The sequence below is a fragment of the Nicotiana attenuata genome, unplaced genomic scaffold (genome assembly GCF_001879085.1).
Source record: "Nicotiana attenuata strain UT unplaced genomic scaffold, NIATTr2, whole genome shotgun sequence".
Lineage (NCBI taxonomy): Eukaryota > Viridiplantae > Streptophyta > Magnoliopsida > Solanales > Solanaceae > Nicotiana > Nicotiana attenuata.
Genome location: NW_017671318.1, coordinates 37197 through 57855, shown reverse-complemented (window position 1 = coordinate 57855; position 20659 = coordinate 37197). Strand labels below are relative to the sequence as shown.

Here is a 20659-nt window from a genome sequence, read left to right as displayed (position 1 = left end):
AGATTTCATCCTAGAATCTAGGATTTTTCATGGTGGATTGGGGATTTTGGGTAAAACCTAAGAATGTTGAAATTTGGGAATTTAGACCTCAATTTGAGGTCCGATTTCAAAACAATTTAAATATTTGAGTTCGTAGTTGAATGGATGATCGGGTTTGGGTTCGAACCTTGGGTTTTGACCATGTGGGCCCGGGGCCGATTTTTGACTTTTTGGGGAAAACTTTAGAAAACCTATTTTCATGCATTAGAATGGATTCATTTAGCATTTAATGATATGGTTAAGTAACTTGTGGCTAGATACAAGCGAATTGGTGGTGAAATCAAGAGGTAAAGCGGTAGTTGAGGCTTGAATTGTGTTCGTGGCATCGAGGTAGGTGGCTTGCCTAACCTTGTGTGGGGGAACTCCCTTTAGGATTGGTTCGTTGATAATTGAAATGCCTTGTACGTGAGGTGACGAGTACGTACTTGTGCTAATTGTTGAAACTCTGTTCTCTTTAAGTAACTATAAAATGTGATTTCCTTTTTCCTGTTCATACCATATGTAATTTAAGCCTCCTATTAGCTTAGGAAAGCATGTTTAGTTGACTTAATTGTTTTACTTGCCCAAATTGCCTTGTTGGGAATATGTGCAGCATGCTAGGCTAAAAACATCTGTTTTGCTTTGGTATAGAAATTTGAATTGAATTAAGTACTCTTTTGTGTTTCTGCTGTGTGTTTACTTTGGGACTACGGGACGGTATCCCAAGAGATCCCCCTGCACTTTTACATTTGGACTACGGGACGGTATCCTGGGAGATACCCCTGCACTTTTACTTTGGGACTATGGGACGGTATCCTGGGAGATCCCCCTGTATGTTTACTTTGGGACTACGGATTTGTATTCCGGGAGATCCCCCTGCACTTCTACACTAGAACTACGAGACTGCACCCGGTAGATTCCCCCAGTACTGAGTATTTACATTTGGGACTACGGATCGGGATTCCGATAGATCCCCGCGCACTATGAGTTGGACTACGGGACGTTATCCCGAGAGATCCACTGGATATTTATATTTCGGACTACAGGACGGTATCCTGGGAGATCCCCGGTTGTTATTTCTGTGTGAGTTGTATCCCTTTTCCATGATTATTTTGTCTCTGTTATAGTTGTTGTTGTTCTTTCTATACTGTGTTACTTCTTACTGTTGCACTTACTATATTGCCTTATTCTATACTGTCATACCTTGTATTTCATTTAACCTCAGTAGGGCCTTAACCTTCCTCGTCACTACCCGACCGAGGTTAGGCTTGGCACTTACTAAGTACCGTTGTGGTGTACTCATTCTCCTTCTGCGCATGTTTTTCATGTGCAGATCGAGGTACTCTCACTCAGTCTTGTCACCCTTGAGGCGAGGCACTCTTGTAGAGACTTCGAGGTATATCTGCGGCATCTGCAGACCGAGGAGTCCCTTTCTATTCTCTGTCTTAGCTTGTGATTCATGGAATTTCGGGTTTTGGGAATTGTTCAGTTGTTGAGATCTTGTGTCGGTACATGCCGAGCGGCATCTTAAACACTTCTATAGTTGTTATCTTCATTTTTTATTTGTTTTTCCGCATTTAGTTCCTTTTTTCGCAAATTGTTAGGCTTACCTAGTCGTACTGACTAGGTGCCGTCACGACAGTTCACGGAGGGCAAACTTGGGTCGTGACAAGTTGGTATCAGAGCTCTAGGTTCATAGGAGTCATGAATCACAAGCAGGTTTATTAGAGTCTCACGGATCGGTACGGAGGCGTCTGTACTTATCTGCGAGGGGCTATGTAACTGTTAGGAAAATTCCACTTCATTTGATTTTCTTGTCGTGCGAGATTTTGATATCACAATTCTAAGCTTCTGTCTTCTATTCTCTCACAGATGGTGATGACACGTGCTACCCAAGATGATCAGGCACTCGCGCCCCCTACTGGAGTCGTTAGAGGCCGAAGCTGGGGTAGAGGCCGAGGACGCGCTCGTGGTGCAGCCAGAGCACCCGCACGAGCTGCCACCGAGGTGCCACCAGTAGTTCCAGTCGGTGTCCAGACAACTAATACGTCCGCTACCACTACTCCAGCACTCCAGGAGACTCTGGCGCAGTTTATGACTATGTACACTACTCTAGCTTAGGCAGGGTTGCTTCCCCTTGCTGCAGCTACATCCCAGGCCAAGGGAGGAGCACAGACTCTCGCCGCTCGCACTCCTGAGTAGTGAGTGCATGTTGATCAGGTCCCAGAGATTATCCATGTGCAGCCGATAGCCCCGGCTCAGCCCGAGGAGAGGGCAGTAGCTTCAGAGGAGCAGAAGAGGCTTGAGAGGTTCAAGAAGTATCAGCCTCCTACATTCAGCGGACTAGCCTCAGAGGATGCCCTTAGATTTCTAGAGGACTGCTACCGTATCCTCTATACCATGGGTATTTCAGGATCGAGCGGGGTTTCCTTCACTACCTTCCAGCTTCGAGGAGTCGCCTATCAGTGGTGGCGTGCTTAAGAGTTAGACAGTCCGGATAAGGTAGCTTCCCTGACTTGGGCTCAGTTTTCAGATATGTTCACGAGAGAGTATGTTCCCCAAAGTCTCAGGGACGCTTGGCGCGTAGAGTTTAAGCGTTTGCGCTAGGGTACTATGTATGTCTCGGAGTATGCTATCCGTTTCACCGACTTGGCTAGACATGCACCAGCTTTGGTTTCTACTGTTCGCGAGAAGGTTCGCCAGTTTATTGAGGGGCTTATCCCCAGCATCAGGTCTAGCATGGCTCGTGAGTTGGAGATAGATATTTCATATCATCAGGTGGTGAGCATTGCTAGGAGGATTGAGGGTATGCATGCTAGGGATAGAGAGGAGAGAGAGGCCAAGAGGTCTCGAGAGTCGGGCCATTATTCTGGTACCCGTGCCCAAGCTACAAGTCTTCATGGTAGGGGTTATATGAGTCGCCCTGTTCATTCAGCTCTTCCAACAGCCAGTGGTACCCCAGCTCCTCCCAGACCTCAGGAGCCTTATTATGTGCCACCAGTATCTAGTGCGCCTCCTGCACGGGGTGTTTCCAGTGGTCAGTCCAGCAGACCTAGCCCAAGCCAGTCACAGTCGCCACGTCCTCCCAGAGCTTGTTTTGAGTGTGTTGACACACGCTATATGGTGAGGGATTGCCCCAGACTTAGGAGGGGTGCACCTCCACAGACTTCTCAGCCACAGCATGCCCCGCAGAGTTCTCAGGCTTTGATCACAGCACCAGTTGCTACCCCACCGGCCCAGCCAGCTATAGGTAGAGGTTAGGGAGGTAAAGGTCGCCCTCGAGATGCCCTTCCTGCCCGTACTAAGGCTGTCGCCTCCGATTCTATCATCATAGGTACTATCTTGGTCTGTCATGGAAATGCATCGGTTCTATTCAATCTAGACTCCACTTATTCTTATGTGTCCTCTTATTTTGCCCCGCACTTGGGCGTATCTCGAGATTCTTTGAGTTCTCCTGTTTATGTTTCTACTGCTGTTGGAGATTCTCTTGTTGTGGACCGCGTTTATCGGTCGTGTTTGATTGCTCTTATTGGTATTGAGACCAGAGCCGATTTGTTATTGCTCAGCACAGTAGACTTTGATGTTATTTTGGGCATGGACTGGTTGTCACCCCATTATGCTATTCTTGATTGTCACGCTAAAACCGTGACGCTGGCTATGCCAGGTGTACCGCGTGTTGAGTGGAGGGGTACCTTAGATCATACCTCCAGTAGAGTTATTTCATTCCTTAAGGCTCAGCGTATGGTTGAGAAGGGGGTGTGATGCATATCTAGCTTATGTGAGAGATGTCAGTATTGATGCCCCTACAGTTGATTCAGTCCTAGTGGTACGGGATTTCCCTGATGTGTTTCCAGCTGACCTTTAGGGCATGCCGCCCGATAGAGATATTGATTTTGGCATTGATCTGTTGTCGGGCACTCAGTCCATTCCTATTCCTTCGTACCGTATGGCTCCTCCTGAGTTGAAGGAGTTGAAGGAGCAGTTATAGGAATTGCTTGATAAGGGTTTTATTCGGCCCAGTGTATTGCCTTGGGGTGCTCCTGTCTTATTTGTGAAGAAAAAGGAAGGTTCTATGCGTATGTGTATTGATTATCGCCGGTTGAACAAGGTTACAGTGAAGAACTGTTATCCCTTGCCTCGTATTGATGACCTGTTTGATCAGTTACAGGGTGCTTGTGTTTTTTCTAAGATTGACTTGTGTTCAGGCTATCATCAGTTGAAGATTCGGGAGCCAGATATCCCGAAGACTGCCTTCAGGACTCGGTATGGTTATTACGAGTTCCTTGTTATGTCATTTGGGCTGACCAATGCCCCAGCAGCCTTCATGCATTTGATGCACAGTGTGTTCCGACCATATCTTGACTCATTCGTTATTGTCTTTATTGATGACATTCTGGTATATTCCCGGAGTCGGGAAGATCATGAGCAACACCTGAGGACAGTGCTCCAGACTTTGAGAGAGAAGAAATTATATGCTAAGTACTCGAAATGTGAGTTCTGGTTGGATTCCGTGGCATTCTTGGGTCACGTGGTATCTAGTAAAGGGATAAGGGTGGATCCGAAGAAGGTGGAAGCACTGCAGAGTTGGCCCAAACCATCCTCAGCTACAGAGATTCGCAGTTTTCTTGGCTTGGCGGGTTATTACCGTCGATTTGTTCAGGGGTTTTCATCTATTGCAGCACCTATGACCAGGCTGACCTAGAAGGGTGCTCTGTTCCAGTGGACGGAAGAGTGTGAGGAGAGCTTTCAGAAGCTCAAGACAGCTTTGACTACAGCCCCAGTGTTGATGAATTTGTGAAAATCTGTGAAAATAATGATGAATTTTTGCTTTTAAAATGAATTTGGGTTGACTTCGGTCAACATTTTGGGTAAACGGACCCGGACCCGTGATATGACGGTCCTGGAGGGTCCGTAGGAAAATATGGTACTTGGGCATATGCCCGGAATCGAATTCCGAGGTCCCAAGCCCGAGGAATGAATTTTTGAAGAAAATTGTTTAACTGAAATATTTAGAGTTTTTGGAAATTTGAATGTATTGGAATTTGATGGTATCGGGCCCATATTTTGGTTTCAGAGCCCGGTACAGGTCTTATATGGGATTTATGTTGATCCTGTAAATTTTGATAAGAAACGGACTTGAAATGACGTGAATCAGACCATCGGTTGTTAAGAATTTGAACTTAAGAGTTCATGATATTTTTCTTCAATCTTGATGCTAATTTCATAGTTATTGATGTTACTTTGATTATTTGACCGCACGTGCAAGTCCGTATGATTTTTTTGGACTTGCGTGCATGTTTGGTTTGTAGCCCCGAGGGATCGGGTGAGTTTTGGATAGGCCTCGAAGTGCATTTAGACTTAGAAAAATAACTGTTGCAGATTCATAGAAGTTGCAGGTCTCTGAACCAGGCTTTGCAGTCCGCAGTGATTTCTCGCGACCGCGGTGAGATTTATGCGGTCTGCGGTGAGCAAGGCCAAGCCCTCGCGGCGGTCCGCGGTGGAGCTCCGCGGCCGCCGTCCTTTTATGCGATCCGCGGTGAGGGTCTGAGAGGGGTATATAAACGGGACCTTTCAATTATTCTTCCATTTTCAGAAACCTAAAACATAAGGGGCAATTTTGCAAACACTTTTTCTTTCCCAAAACACAAGTAAGTGATTTTAAATTCATTTCTTTCACTTCTTAACTTCTTTTTACAAGATTTCATCCTAGAATCTAGGGTTTTTCATGGTGAAATTGGGGATTTTGGGTAAAACCTAAGAATATTGAAATTTGGGGATTTAGACTTCAATTTGAGGTCCGATTTCAAAATAATTTATATACTTGAGTTCGTGGGTGAATGGGTAATCGGGTTTTGGTTCGAACTCGGGTTTTGACTATGTGGGCCCGGGGCCGATTTTTGACTTTTTGGGAAAAACGTTAGAAAACCTATTTTCATGCATTAGAATTAATTTATTTAGCATTTATTGATATAGTAAAGTAACTTGTGGCTAGATACAAGCGAATTGGTGGTGGAATCAAGAGGTAAAGCGGTAGTTGAGGCTTGAATTGTGTTCGTGGCATCGAGGTAGGTGGCTTGCCTAACCTTGTGTGGGGGAACTCCCCTTAGGATTGGTTCGTTGATAATTGAAATGCCTTGTACGTGAGGTGACGAGTGCGTACTTGTGCTAATTGTTGAAACTCCGTTCTCTTTAAGTAACTATAAAATGTGATTTCCTTTTTCATGTTCATACCGTGTGTAATTTAAGCCTGCTATTAGCTTAGAAAAGCATGTTTAGTTGACTTAATTATTTTACTTGCTCAAATTGCCTTGTTGGGATTATGTGCAACATGCTAGGCTAGAAACATCTGTTTTGCTTTGGTATAGAAATTTGATATTGAATTAAGTACTCTTTAGTGTTGCTGCGGTGTGTTTACTTCGGGACTACGGGATGGTATCCCGGGAGATCCCCCTGCACTTTTACTTTGGGACTACGGGACGGTATCCCGGGAGATACCCCGGCACTTTTACTTTGGGACTACGGGACGGTATCCTGGGAGATCCTCCTGTATGTTTACTTTGGGACTACAGATTTGTATTCCGGGAGATCCCCCTGCACTTTTACATTGGAACTACGGGACTGCACCCGGTAGATTCCCCCAGTATTGAGTATTTACATTTGGGACTACGGATCGGGATTCCGGTAGATCCCCGCGCACTATGAGTTGGACTATGGGACGGTATCCCAGGAGATCCACTGGATATTTATATTTGGGACTATAGGACGGTATCCTGGGAGATCCCCGATTGTTATCTCTGTGTGAGCTGTATCCTTTTTCTGTGATTATTTTGTCTCTGTTATAGCTGCTGTTGTTCTTTCTATCCTGTGTTACTTCTTACTGTTGCACTTACTATACTACCTTATTCTATACTGTCATACCTTGTATTTCATTTAACCTCAGTAGGGCCCTGACCTTCCTCGTCACTACCCGACCTAGGTTAGGCTTGGCTCTTACTAAGTACCGTTGTGGTGTACTCATGCCCCTTCTGCGCATGTTTTTCATGTGCAGATCCATGTACTCTCACTCAGTCTTATCACCCTTAAGGCGAGGCGCTCTTGTAGAGACTTCGAGGTATATCTGCCGCGTCCGCAGATCGAGGAGTCCCTTTCTATTCTCTGTACTAGTTTAGCCCTTCTGTATTTTTCCTTGTTGATAGACATTTCTGGAGTTTGAGCTTTTATGTATCTCTTAGCTTGTGATTCATGGGATTCTGGATTTTGGGAATTGTTCAGTTGTTGAGATCTTGTGTTGGTACATGCCGAGCGGCATCTTAAACACTTCTATAGTTGTTATCTTCAGTTTTTATTTGTTTTTCCGCATTTAGTTCTTTTTTCCGCAAATTGTTAGGCTTGCCTAGTCGTAGAGACTAGGTGCCGTCACGACAGTTCACGGAGGGCGAACTTGGGTCGTGACATTGGTATTCACAATTCATATTCCAAATATACTGCAAAGATTCTTTGTAGCATTCCTGCTCAATGGGTTCATCATACCATTCCTCAAAATTGCAATAATTTCCGTCATTGCCTCCAAATCTGTTTACACACATCCAGTATATGCGCCTAACATGACCATCGGACCAACATGACTTCATCATATAGCGTTGCCACAATAGCACATTGGTTGGTCATTGCATCCAGACATTTGTTAATGCAATAAAAAAAGCCCTGCTTTTATGGAAAGTTTTGCTATTTGTTTTGGTTAAGCGCAGATAATAACTAAAATGCGCTAGTTATTTATAGGCAAGGCAACACACATAACGTAGTATTTAACCGCGCTATGTTTCGCATGCTAAAGATTCTTTAGGGTACAATACAGCTTTTGCAGGCGAGCAGCTTTTTACATCGACAAGACAACCCACATAACGTAGTTTTTAACCGTGCTATGCTTCGCGGGTTAAAGATTCTTTCGGGTACAAAACAGCTTTTCCAGGCGAGTAGCTTTTGCAGGCGAGCAGCTTTTTACATTGACAAGACAACCCACATAACGTAGTATTTAACCACGCTATGTTTTGCTTGTTAAAGATTCTTTCAGGTACAAATATCTTTTGCAGGCGAGCAACTTTTTACGTCGATAAGACAACTCACATAACGTAGTATTTAACCGCGCTACGCTTCGCGTGTCAAAGATTTTTACGGGCATAATACAGCTTTTCCAGAAGTTATCTTTTGCAGGCGAGCCACTTTTTCACACTTGTTGGAAATAGTATAAGGATGTTGTATATAAAATTTGAAGTCTTATTCTGTAGATTCGTCTACAAACACTTGCGTCTTTTCTGAAATTTAACTCAAATCTTGCTCAAATTTACTCCAAATCACTTCAAATTTTAAATTTTAACTCCTTTACTTAAGATTGTTGTACTGAAGTATTAATGTTAAATATCAATAAGATTTAACAGCAATGAAAACATAATTTTATTTCATACATTCTTCAAGATAAACAAGTACATACACTTATTACAACCACATTACAAACAAGATAAACAAAACACTACGTGTATCCTTGATTGTTGGGCACATTAGATGAACTTCCACCAGGAGCTGGATTACCACCGCCACCCAAACCAGTTGAAAGACATTTACGACAGTCGTATCCTGTTTGCGAGCATATGCCACATTTACGTGCATAAACGGAATCACCAACATCCATTTGGTTCCATATACGCATTTTTTTGCACTTGTAGCTTACGCAAATAGTCCTTGTTACATACTATTCTAAATGGTTCTGGCGGCCAATAATGCTCAACACCCACTGGCCGTAACTGCCCACTATATGTGTTTAAGTATGCAGCAACATTGTATTGCTTATCAACATAGTTGGTTGGCCCTAAACCTGTAGGTTGAAAGCACTTGATGGCATGTGAGCACGGCATATGGTAGATGGACCATTTTCCACAAGAACACAACCTGCTAGCTTCATTTACGGTGTGTATATTATTCCCTTGGTTTTGATGGATAGCGGTGAGAACTTCAAAAATATTTCGCTCGTTGTAATACTATAAAAATGAATGCCAATGTACTCGCCTCCTGTATTTCTCAAAACTTTTCATTGGGTTTGGCATATATTCAACACCTATCTCCATCAATTCTGGTGCACCTTTATGCCGTTCAGCAAACCTCTCCGCCATTTGTTTGAATGACATCCGCACCATGGTAGTGAAAGGCGATCCACGTGCAGTCTTCAATAACCCGTTGAAAGATTTTATATTTGTAGTCAGGGTTCCCCATCATCTGCCAGCGTCCGCATGCAATGTCCACTTGTCAAGCTCATGTCGCATCAACCAATGATAGGCTCTTTCATCTTCCTGCCTGATCGATTCCATGCGCCTCCTGAATTTGCACTCCTGGTGATCAGTTGCAGCCATCCACATTAAATCATGCAAGTCCTTGTTGGGATATTTCTTCTGGAAATTGGCCTTCAGGTACCTCACACAATAACGGTGGTATGATACGGTTCCTGCCATTCAGGCAAATGTTGTATTGAACTTAAAATACCGCCATGTCGATCAGATATTAGACAAATACCTGAATGTTGTTTGACAACGTGCTCCTTCAAGTGGTTCAAAAATAACGTCCACGTCTCTTGGCTTTCATTGGCACAAATGGCAAAAGCTAGGGTAAATATTTGTCCATTAGCATCTACTGCAACGGCGATCAACAGCTTAATATCATACTTTCCATAGACATAAGTACCGTCTATGGATATTACTGGCCGGCAATGTACAAAACCATCAATTGCTGGTTTAAATGCCCAGAACACGTATCTGAATATATATAGACTCTGCTCAAGCTTCCATTCATCAACAGTCCCGGGGTTAAAGTGTTGCAATGCGGCCATGTACCTGGGTAGAGATGCAAATGACTTATCCCAGTCACCATAAACAATTTCAAACGCACGTTTGCGGCCGAGATATGCCTTTCTCTTGGTAATGGTACACCCATATTCCTGGTGGACGGATGTAATACACTCTTTGATCGTGTACCTTATGGACGCTTCAATGTGTGGAATCAAGACAAGAGAATTCAAGTCAACATCCAAGTTGAAGTGATTCCCACTGATTGTGTCCATTTCACAATTGTGGGTGCTAATGTATTTACCCACTTTCCACATATTTGTTTTCTTCTTTATTGCACGCAGCATCTAATTACAACCTGTAAACCATCTACGGCAAACAACATTGTATACATCCGAAGATGACTCCCATACCGTCATCTCACGACACCGCCCTGCTTAGGTGCGCCTTATCAGGAAAAAGCATGCCCTTTTGACAGCACCGTTGGTTTAGATTCATCCAACATTGCTGTCCGAATTTCGTCAATATCCCTTGTGAGGGCATCCACATCACGACGTACTTGGCAAATGATCAAGGTAGGAAATATGCCTTGAATGAAACGGCACATGAGACTCGTACACTCTTGGTCTAACGGGAGGTGGAGCATGCCCCCTCGTCAAATCAGGTTCGGCATTCTCTTCCTCCTCATCATCACCCTCGTCAAGGAAGGGTGTGTCATCTCCAGACTCATCGGCATTGTTATCATAATCATTATTCTCTTCCTGACTCTACGCATCTGCCAGATCCCGAGTAAATACGTCGTCTTCTGGCAATTGAGTGAGGACAGGACCATCAAGTTGCTCGTTTTCACTACACAACCAAAGAAATAATGAGCTACTGAAATTGGTCCAAACAATACATATAACTTTATATATTCACTTACAAATCATAATGTGTTGATATCCCATGATGCACATTATCTTATTTATGCTGACTCTCGGATGGACCACCATGATCCAACACAACAAAACTAGGCATATTCCAACTGGCCGTTGGTTCATAACTAGTAAAATTCATATCTGGTCGGTACCCCCTGTGGAATATATGAGTGTTAATACAAATACAATACACAAAAATGTACATCGTAACACAACGGGAATTGAAGTTTACCACTCGGCTTGTGGATTATGTATACTGGGGGAGACATTATTTCCTCGCTCCTCATTCGCCCGTGGAGATAAGTTTAGATCCGGCCAAGCTCTTTCAGCCGGAACCTGTTCGACTAAAACTGCTCCAAAATAACCACCCGATGATTGAGGAATTTCCCTACTTTGCGCAACCTCATTATTGCGAAAGTCTTAAGCCTTGACGTACATTTTCAATAGTTTTATCACAATAAATTCTCGATATTCATCCGGAGTCCCCAAAAAATCACTCAGAGTTTCATCGTCTTCGATGTTAAACTCAGCATAACAAGCAACCCCCTAGGGAGTCACAGAATACGTATATCTTCCGGTTATTTTAAGATTCACCGAACGTTTGCTCACACTCATTTTTTTATATATCAACGATACCAATTTATCGTACTCCATTGTAAGTGGCAACTTAACATGAGACTGTGGAGATAAACTATAACTTACTAAGTTATCCCCCCCCCCCCCCCCCCCCCCCCGCAATATAATGAAACCCTAAATTTTCGCTCTTCAGACATTATGACAAAATGCAAAACAACTTAACAAAGAAAACTTTCAGAAGACTTGAAAATGTCTATAAATGGATTTTTACAAAATCCTTTACCTCTTTAAATAAGGCAAAAACCAGCCCGGGGGTTCAATTATTTGAGGTATAGCGTCTTTTAAAAACACGCTATACCCAGTTGAATTATTGTTATGTCAGTTAAGCACATAAGAATTATTTGTGGTCCCACTTCATATATATATATATATATATATATATAAAGAGAGAGAAAGAGAAAGAGAGAGAGAGAGAGAGAGAGAGAGAGAGAGAGAGAGAGAGTTTTTGAAAAAACACTATATTTAATTGGCCAAAGGGTCGTTAAAGTATAGTGTGATTCTAAAAACGCTATACATATTTTGGTCACTAAATTTTTTTCACATATTTTTATTCTTTGAGTCCAAAAGAATTACATTTTGGTTCCGAACTCAAGGAGTACGAGGGGCAATCTTCTCTATGGATATGCTAGGAAGAAATTGACAAATAGGAGTAGTTGCTTTTCATTCCTCCCGCTAATTGAAACTTAGCTACAATTGCAAAATTATTCAAACTTTAGCCGCTTTTTAATACGGTTATATTTGAACAAAATATTTTTAATTGAAATAGGGAAAACTCCAGCATTACTGAAATTTGTACAAGTAAAACTTCAACATTCTGTGCTGGACCTCTATCAGTGGCGGCTCAAGTTACTTAGTGGCCTAAAGCCAAACTTTTATTAGAGGCCTTAATATTTTATTACAAAATTTCGTACATTATATGAAGTTTATATTTTGTACGTATTTTTAGATGCAAAGTTTCTATATATTTTATTATTTCCTTTCCTGTATGCACTTGCAATCAACTTAGTGACTTCTTCATATTCTAAAGAGCACTCTCATTATTTTTTAATTTATTTTTTATTGTGGATTAAAAATTTATCAAGAGCTCTATTATGAGATTGCATTAAAGTTTCAATTTTTTCCTTTTTTGTGAATTTAAAGTAATTACTTGATTCTTATTTTCTAGTTGATATACTTATAATTAATCATATAAAAAGCAATATAGACCTACAATGTAATATATAAAAAGATAATAACAAAAAAAAAAGAAGAGAATAACAAGTTAGAACAATAAAATAAAATTGATTCTAGAAGTTGTAACTTGATATTAAAAACAAAAATTTCCTTGTTGGTTTGCTTGCTGCAATGCCTAACAACTCGAGAAAGAATGAAGAAAAATGTGCAATTTTATCTTCAACACTTGTTTATGAGAATAGATAACTTAGGAGGAAAAGGAATAGAGAACCTAGAATACAAGGTATTGTTATGTGAATGAAAAAAAAGAGAATAAAAATAATTTGGATTATATATGTACATTACCAGAAATGTATGTATAGTCACTTTCAAGTACATAACGAAAAATTCTTTAGATTTTATATTTTTCATTAAATTATAAATTTTTGAAAAAAATAAATAACACATAAGATCTACTCCCTCCATTTCATATTAAATGAGGTAATTTCCTTTTTAGTCTGTTCCAAAATAAATGACACATTTCTAAATTTGGAAATAATTCAACTTTAAACTCTTCATTTTACCCTTTTTGTTCTTAATGAGAAGCTTTTATAGCCACACAAATGGCATGACCCCACAAACCTTTTACCCCTTAAGCTTTTAAGACCACAACTTTCAAATTAATAATTAAAGGGGCCTAAAAGAATTGGGGCCTAAAGCGCCTGCTTCAGTCGCTTGGCCCTTGAGCCGGCACTGACCTCGATTAGTAATTGTTGCAGATAAAACAAAAAATGAAGTGATAAATATGTTGATAAAATTAATTTATTTTTAACTGAAATAGGGAAAACTCCAGCATTACTGAAATTTGTACAAGTAAAACTTCAACATTCTGTGCTGGACCTCGATTAGTAATTGTTGCAGATAAAACAAAAAATGAAGTGATAAATATGTTGATAAAACTAATTTTCTTTTGTTACTTTCTCCGTTTCAATTTATGTGATACTATTTCCTTTTTAATCCATGCCAAAAAGAATGACCTCTTTCCTTATTTGGAAACAATTTACCTTTATTCAATGATTTATAGCCACACAAATATATGTGGCTCATTGTACACCACAAATTTAAAAATTTTCTCTTTTTCTTAAATTCCGTGCTCAATCAAATGGGTTCACATAAATTAAAACGAAGGGAGTATTATTAAGTTTCTAAACTTGAGTGTTATAGATGACACTCGTAGTAATGGTACTATAACAACAATTTAATATATAGTATTAGTTTCTTTGTTGATGAAAAAAAAAACATAAACACCTCAGATGGGCTAACTCAATATCTATTTGGGTCACGCCAGTAAAGATAGCACGGGCTAGCCAGTTTTCGGATTGGTCATTTAAAAATAGTCAGCCTTTGCAAAGTCATTAAAAAATATACCACTATTTTGCTGCAACACGGAAAGTTCCAGCATAATATACTGGAGATCGGTGCACCTGTGTATGAACTTCCAGCATATTATGCTGGAACTCCAACACGTGGAAAGTTCCAGCATAATATACTAGAGATTGGAGCACCTGTGTATGAACTTCCAGCATATTATGCTCGACCAATATATTATACTAGAACTACAGTATATTATCCTGGAAGTCCAGTATATTATATTGGAACTCCAGTATAAGTATACTGGAATTCCAGTATATTATGCTGGAGTATTTTCCGGATTTTGAACAGTATTTTCGTTTAGATTTATCTTTACATGAAAAGTGACTTAATTTCGATTACTATTAAAACTACGGAAAAGGGTTCAAAATGCCCCTAAACTATTGAAAAAGGTTTAAAATACCCTTCATCCACCTAGTGGGTTAAAAATACCCCTCCATCCACCTTTTTGGTTCACTTATGCCCTTTGACCGTTAGGTCAATGCTGAATTAAAAATAATTATTATTCTTTTGTAAAACTTTAAAAAAAAATTTACAAAATATTTTCGTTTTTTTAAACTAATGCACCAGTAGTCCACTAATTTAGTAAAGTCTTCTTCTTTTTTCTTTTTTTTCAGTTTTTACAAAATAAAGAATTTCATTTTTTTCAATTTTTTTAAAGCATTTTTATTGTGAAAACTCAAAAAAAATTGTAAAAACAGAAAAAAATATTTTCATTGTTGAAAAATATTTTTTTTTTATTTTTTCTAAAAAAAACGAAAATATTTTTTCTTTTAAAAAAAAACTGAAAAACGAAAATAAAACGAAATGCTTTAGAAAAAATTGAAAAAAAATATTTTTCAAAAACAAAAATATTTTGGTTGAACATATATTTTTCAGTTTATAAAAAACGAAATATTTTATTGAAAATATTTTTTTTCTGATTTTACAATCTTTTTTTCAGTTTTTACAAAAAAAAAATGCTTTAAAAAAACTGAAAAAAATGTAAATAAATTTTGTTTTTGTAAAAACTGGAAAAAAAAAAAGAAGTCTTCACTAAATTAATGGAGTATTGGTGCATTAGTTTAAAAAAAACGAAAATATTTTGCAACATATTTTTCTTCAAGTTTTACAAAAAGAATAATAATAATTTTTGATTTAGCATTGACCTAATGGTCAAAGGGCAAAAATGAACAAAAAAAGTGGATGGAGGGGTATTTTTTAGCCCAATAGGTGGATGAAGGGTTTATGTAAACTTTTTTCAATAATTTAGGGGTATTTTGAACTCTTTCCCGTTAAAACTATGGCTATTTTTGAATTGATCCATTTATGGGCTAGCCATTCGCAAATTGTCCTCTGTGATCATCAATACATCACTAATTCAGTCGCTTTTCTCCTTTCTGACGTAAAAGAGAGTCGAGATATCCAGCAGTAACGTGAAAGTACCCTTACAGGTTGGTTAACTACTACACTTGTTTAAATCGATGTGTACAATTATTTTATTATATATAAACCCATAGAGATACCAGATTTAAGGTTTGATTATGCAGTATACCTCAATTACTCCTTTGCATACTTGCTTCTACCCAATTCCTAAGCATTTTTACTCCCCCCATCGTTCCTTTAATCTCAATAAGAAAACTCTTCCTCGTTCCTCACTTTGCTCCACCCATTTCACAAACAAGTGTTGTTTCACTCTCAGTTCTACACATAGTTGCAGTCAGGACCAACAGAAACACAAAGGGGACAACAACAGTACAGACCCAGATACAAACCCAGATCGACAGAACCGTATAAATTGGGAAGAATTCTATTCTTCAATTCAAGAAAAGAGAAGACAGTACAGTGAAGACAACGAGGAACCGGAAGTTGAGCTTTCCAATCATTCAGGCATTTACACAAACATGTGGTGGACAGACTTAAAAGCTGCAGTAGGCCAGAGGATTAACGTGGAGGGCATTGTTTCTTCTTTAGGGGTTTTCTCTAAGGACAAGCATTTGGCGATCCCACATGTTATTGTGCCGGATATAAGGTATATCGATTGGGCTGAGCTAAAGAAACGAGGGTTTCAAGGTGTGGTCTTTGACAAGGATAATACAATTACAGTTCCTTACTCCTTGAGCTTGTGGTCTCCTCTTGCCTCTTCTATAGATCAGTGCAAATCTCTCTTTGGTAACAATATTGCAGTTTATAGCAACTCTGCAGGTAATTAGATTTCTTTTAGATCAGTGCAAATGTCTTAGTTGGGCCCGTGTCAATTGGGCCAGTCTTGACTCCTAACAATTCGTCTCAGTAGTGCTCAGTAATTATGATTTGTGAATTTGTAGGACTAGATGAATATGACCCTGATGGTAGAAAAGCCAGAATTCTTGAACGTGCAATCGGAATTAAAGTCATTACGCACAGTAAGTTGAATTTTTCTTTATTCCATTTGCCCTAATCTGTCATGTATCGTGTACTCCATTTCTATAGTAATGCAACTCTGAAGTAACATGAACTAACGAATGATAAGTCAAAAAAATGAGAAATTTATATGAATATCATTTGCCTATCTTTGAGTTAATGCTATTTGTATTTGCTGCTTCCGTTATGTGTATACGTTAGGGGTGAAGAAGCCTGCTGGAACAGCTGAAGAAATTGAAAAACAATTCGGTTGTGAATCGTCGAGGCTTATTATGGTAAACTTGGTTCTTTTAGTTTTTTGTAAGCTTTTCTCTGTCCTTTCTCAGTTGACAGTTTATGTTGTGTCCTTTGCAGGTGGGTGATAGGCCGTTTACAGACATAGTTTATGGTAATAGAAATGGTTTTCTTACTATTTTGACAGAGCCATTAAGTCGTGCAGAGGAACCATTAATTGTACAGCAGGTTAGATTTCCTAAAGAATGATTTGTTTGATGACCTTGATTATAATTTTGGTTCATAACTTTTTTTTTAGAATACCACCCAGGACAGCTTGTACGCACCTCGACTAATCCACCTATGTTGAACTAAATTTCCAGTAGTGTGAATCTCTTGAGCTATCAATTATCTTTTTTCTCCATCCTGAATGTTTGCGAGATCTTTTACCTTTTAAATGCATATGTCCAATATTTGAAGTCAAATTCCCTTGTTATTGTTCCGATACTGATTGTAGAGAGGTTTATGTATAAGCTGAGCACTAATCTGGTGATCACGCTTCCTGGCATGGACTCCTCTTACCCAGTCGGTCATCAAACTTTCTGGCTTCTCAGAACTGAATTGCTTATCAGCAGCGGTTGTTTTGTTAGACATGGATCAGACTTTCTGGCTTCTCTCAGCTGAATTGCTTATCAGCAGCGGTTGTTTTGTTAGACATAGATCAGACTTTCTGCTTCTCTCAGCTGAATTGCTTATCAGCAGCGGTTCTTTTGTTAGACATAGTCCATGGAGTTAATCTTTGGTGGTGACAGTAGGGTCGACATCCTATTCTCCCCTACTTGAAAAAGTCACCTATATTTGTATTACTTTTGTCACAATGAACTTGTAGCATTCTCAAGTAAAGACAACCTCTCTGATGCTTAAAGCAGTTTTAGCATCTTGTCAAATAGCTTATTGGATATATATCCGCCAATTGAGGTAGGTACATTGGATGCCTCATCCACTGCATTGTGACAGCTGCTCATGAGAAATAGGTCCATCACCTGCATTATTTTTGTCGTTGTCACTTCCAAAAGTTACTGGCGTAGCTGCTGCCTTAATCCCTATGCAGCAATTCGTTATGAGGTTTCCTAAGAACATACACTACTCAAAAGATTTTTTTTTATGGGTTACTCTACTCAAAACTATAATGCACAATTATGTGATCACTTCTTCACTATCAAGTTGTCTCTCATCAAATTGGATGAAGTGCTTCCCCTCCTTTCGTTTTATCTTGCAATTTGACCTGGTTTCCTTGGACACTTTTGATTCTAAGAGCAAAATGTCTGCAGGTCAGGGTACTTGAGGTGGCTCTTGTGAACCGATGGAGTAGCCAGGGGATGAAGCCAGTCAATCATACGCTTCTTCCTGATTGCCAGCAGTGTGTAAAAGATGAACCACTTTAGGGAATTTCTTTAGATCAAGAGACAAAAGTTTCTTTCCCCTCCCCCCCATAAAGGAAAAAAAGAAAGTACACACCCAACCCGACCAGGAACAGCCATTTTTTTTTATTACCACTAATAATTATACAGGGTTATTTGCTTGGGTTTGTCTCTTGAGTGTGGAATCTGATAAGAAGGCTATATCAGTCATTTCAGCATTTGTTTTGACTGAATCATGTACCAACTTAATATTAGAACAATTTTCTCTCTTGAGTCGATGCTGCTAAACATTTATTTGGTGATAATGATAGATGCATTTTGTCAACGAGTTCATTCTCCTAATAGTATACAATTTTGGTTGATTGCAACATCATTATTTTGGTTGATTTCAAGGTCACTTATTTCCAAATATTTCAAGCCATATGGAATTGTATATTATGACTGGGCTAACGATTATGACATGCCCTTAGTTAATATTTGAATGTCATCAGGTGTTTCATGATTGTTCAGACTGATGACAATTATAAACAGATAAAACAGTCGTATAAATAATTTGTTTGATTGATGGTTAATTTGAGGCATGATGTGGAATCCTTTTTTTTTTTTGACTTTGCTAATGTGCATAACGAATCAAGTGCCCTGCAACATAAATCAGCCAAATACAGTGATAACAAGGTTATATTTCATTAGAACTTTGGAGAAATTTTAATGGGCATTCCTTTGGAAGGGAAGGGAAGGGGATCCATGACAATTGGTTCGTCAGGATTTATTAAGGACCAATCATATCGTGTCACAACGTAATGAACAAATATGAGAATGTTTAGCTTTGCCAATTGGTACCCTGCACACAGCCTTGGCCCTCCTCCAAATGGTACAAATGCATATGGTTGAACAGGCTCCTCAAATCTACTTGGGTCAAAATTTTGGGGCTCTTTAAAATACTCTGGACTATAATGTGTACCGTATGTTGTCCACAATACCTGCATATAACAACAAAAATTAGCATGACATGTAAAAAGGATTTGATCTTTCACTCTTCAGCTATCTAATGACTCAAAGGGTAGTGATAATTCTTACCTTCCAACCTTTTGGAATGGTGAATCCTTCAAATTCAATGTCAGCAATTGCTTTTCTGAAAGAACCAAATATAGGAGGAAACAGCCTCATGCTTTCCCGAGCAACTTGCCATGTGTATTTCATCTTTTTTGTGTCTTCCAACGATAGTATCTCATCTGATCCTTTGTTATTCATTATATTTGCATGTTCTGTGTCCAATTTTCACATTAATCAGTTTAATAGACAGAGAAAAAAGTTGATAGATATGTTGTGGTTAGCTTCCATATATAAACGTACCTTGAATGAGAAGTGAATAGCAGGTGGGATGATGAGCCAACATCCTAAATGTCATAGCAATGGCAAAAGAAGTTGTATCATGTGCAGCAAACACTAGCAAAACAACATTATCAGCGACCTCTTCTTCACTTACTTCACCGCGAATCAACGCTTTCACTAACTGAGAAAGTAATGCCTCGTCTAATTTCCCTTCTTTCTCCTCTCCTAATTCTATCTCTCTTCTCTTCTCCCTTATAACCTCAACAAGAATTTTCTCTATTTTCAATCTTGCATTTTTTGCCCTTGAAAACTTAGATCCTGGAAACTTAAATGGAGGTGAAAAAGCACCTTCCAATACTCTCTCAAACGTTTCAAGTAATCCTGGTTTGACTACTATTCCCAAAAAACACTCAAACACAATCTTGAACGTCAAACATTTGGTCAGGTGATAAAGTTTTATGATCTGGTCTTGGCCATTACAATTCTTGTCTAAGTGAGATTGAATTGTGTTACAAATTTTAGGAACCATAGCATCTAGACTAAAAGAGGCAAGACTTGAAGATATAATCCCACGAAGGCGTCGATGCGCCTCTCCTTGTTTCTCCATAATACAATTCTTGCCCATTAGCTCAACTGAAGAAGTAGGCCATGAACTTATTACCAATTTGAATTCATTAGACAAAAAGAACATATTAGCTTCTGCTCCACATACCACTACTGTTGGTGATCCCATTAGTCTTGTTTTGAATGTCTTTCCATATTTTTCCATCCGGGGCTGAACAAATTCTTCAAATAATTTGTTCTTTTTTTGGGCTTTGTAAAATTCTATGGTTTCACCAATCCATGGAAGCCCCATTTCTCCAGGTGGAAGTTTCTTTTTGGTAATGTGTTTATAGCCTTTGTAATGTTTCAATAGAATGGAAAGGACAATTATGAAAAAGATTGATAAGGAGAAAGAACAAGGAAAGTTGATTAGGCTTAACAAAGAAAGAGCCATTGGAAAAGAGAATAGACAACTTAACAAAAGAATATTTGGAGTGTTAATTAGCTAAGAAACTATGCCAAATTTATACTCCTTTGCATGGGGAAGATGACTTATTAAGAACAACAGAAAATCAATTAAGAAGTCAAAGGTATTTGATCACTCATAAAAAGTCAACCAATTATAGACCTAGCTAATTAATTACTCCATTCACTAATTTATTTCAGAAGAAATGCATGTGAGCTTGGCCGTCCAAAAATCAAGTTCTTCACCCTACAAAAATTAAAACCTCTGAATCATCATCATAATATATCTGAAAGATTCATATGAAAAAAAGAAAAAAGA

The 20659-nt window shown here is 39.2% G+C and overlaps 2 protein-coding genes across 3 annotated transcripts; one reads left to right on the top strand and one right to left on the bottom strand.

Moving 5' to 3' along the window:
- Positions 1–15329: 15329 nt before the first annotated feature.
- On the top strand, positions 15330–18325 carry LOC109207528. Of its 2 annotated transcripts, none has more exons than XM_019370469.1 (5): positions 15330–16168; positions 16291–16368; positions 16568–16641; positions 16721–16828; positions 17166–17540. In XM_019370469.1, exons 1-5 carry the CDS (start codon positions 15508–15510, stop codon positions 17373–17375), a joined length of 1131 nt encoding a protein of 376 aa, XP_019226014.1. In that variant the 5' UTR covers positions 15330–15507; the 3' UTR covers positions 17376–17540. The 2 variants fall into 2 exon arrangements, with proteins under 2 accessions (XP_019226014.1, XP_019226015.1); XM_019370470.1 differs by lacking the exon at positions 17166–17540 and adding an exon at positions 17911–18325 and having other exon boundaries at positions 15335–16168.
- Positions 18326–18623: 298 nt separating this feature from the next.
- On the bottom strand, positions 18624–20577 carry LOC109207527 (taxadiene 5-alpha hydroxylase). Its single transcript, XM_019370468.1, has 3 exons — positions 19354–20577; positions 19078–19265; positions 18624–18980 (listed from the first exon to the last, which is right to left on the bottom strand). The coding sequence occupies exons 1-3, from the start codon at positions 20327–20329 to the stop codon at positions 18687–18689; spliced, it is 1458 nt and encodes a 485-aa protein (XP_019226013.1). The 5' UTR covers positions 20330–20577; the 3' UTR covers positions 18624–18686.
- Between the last annotated feature and the right edge of the window lie 82 nt (positions 20578–20659).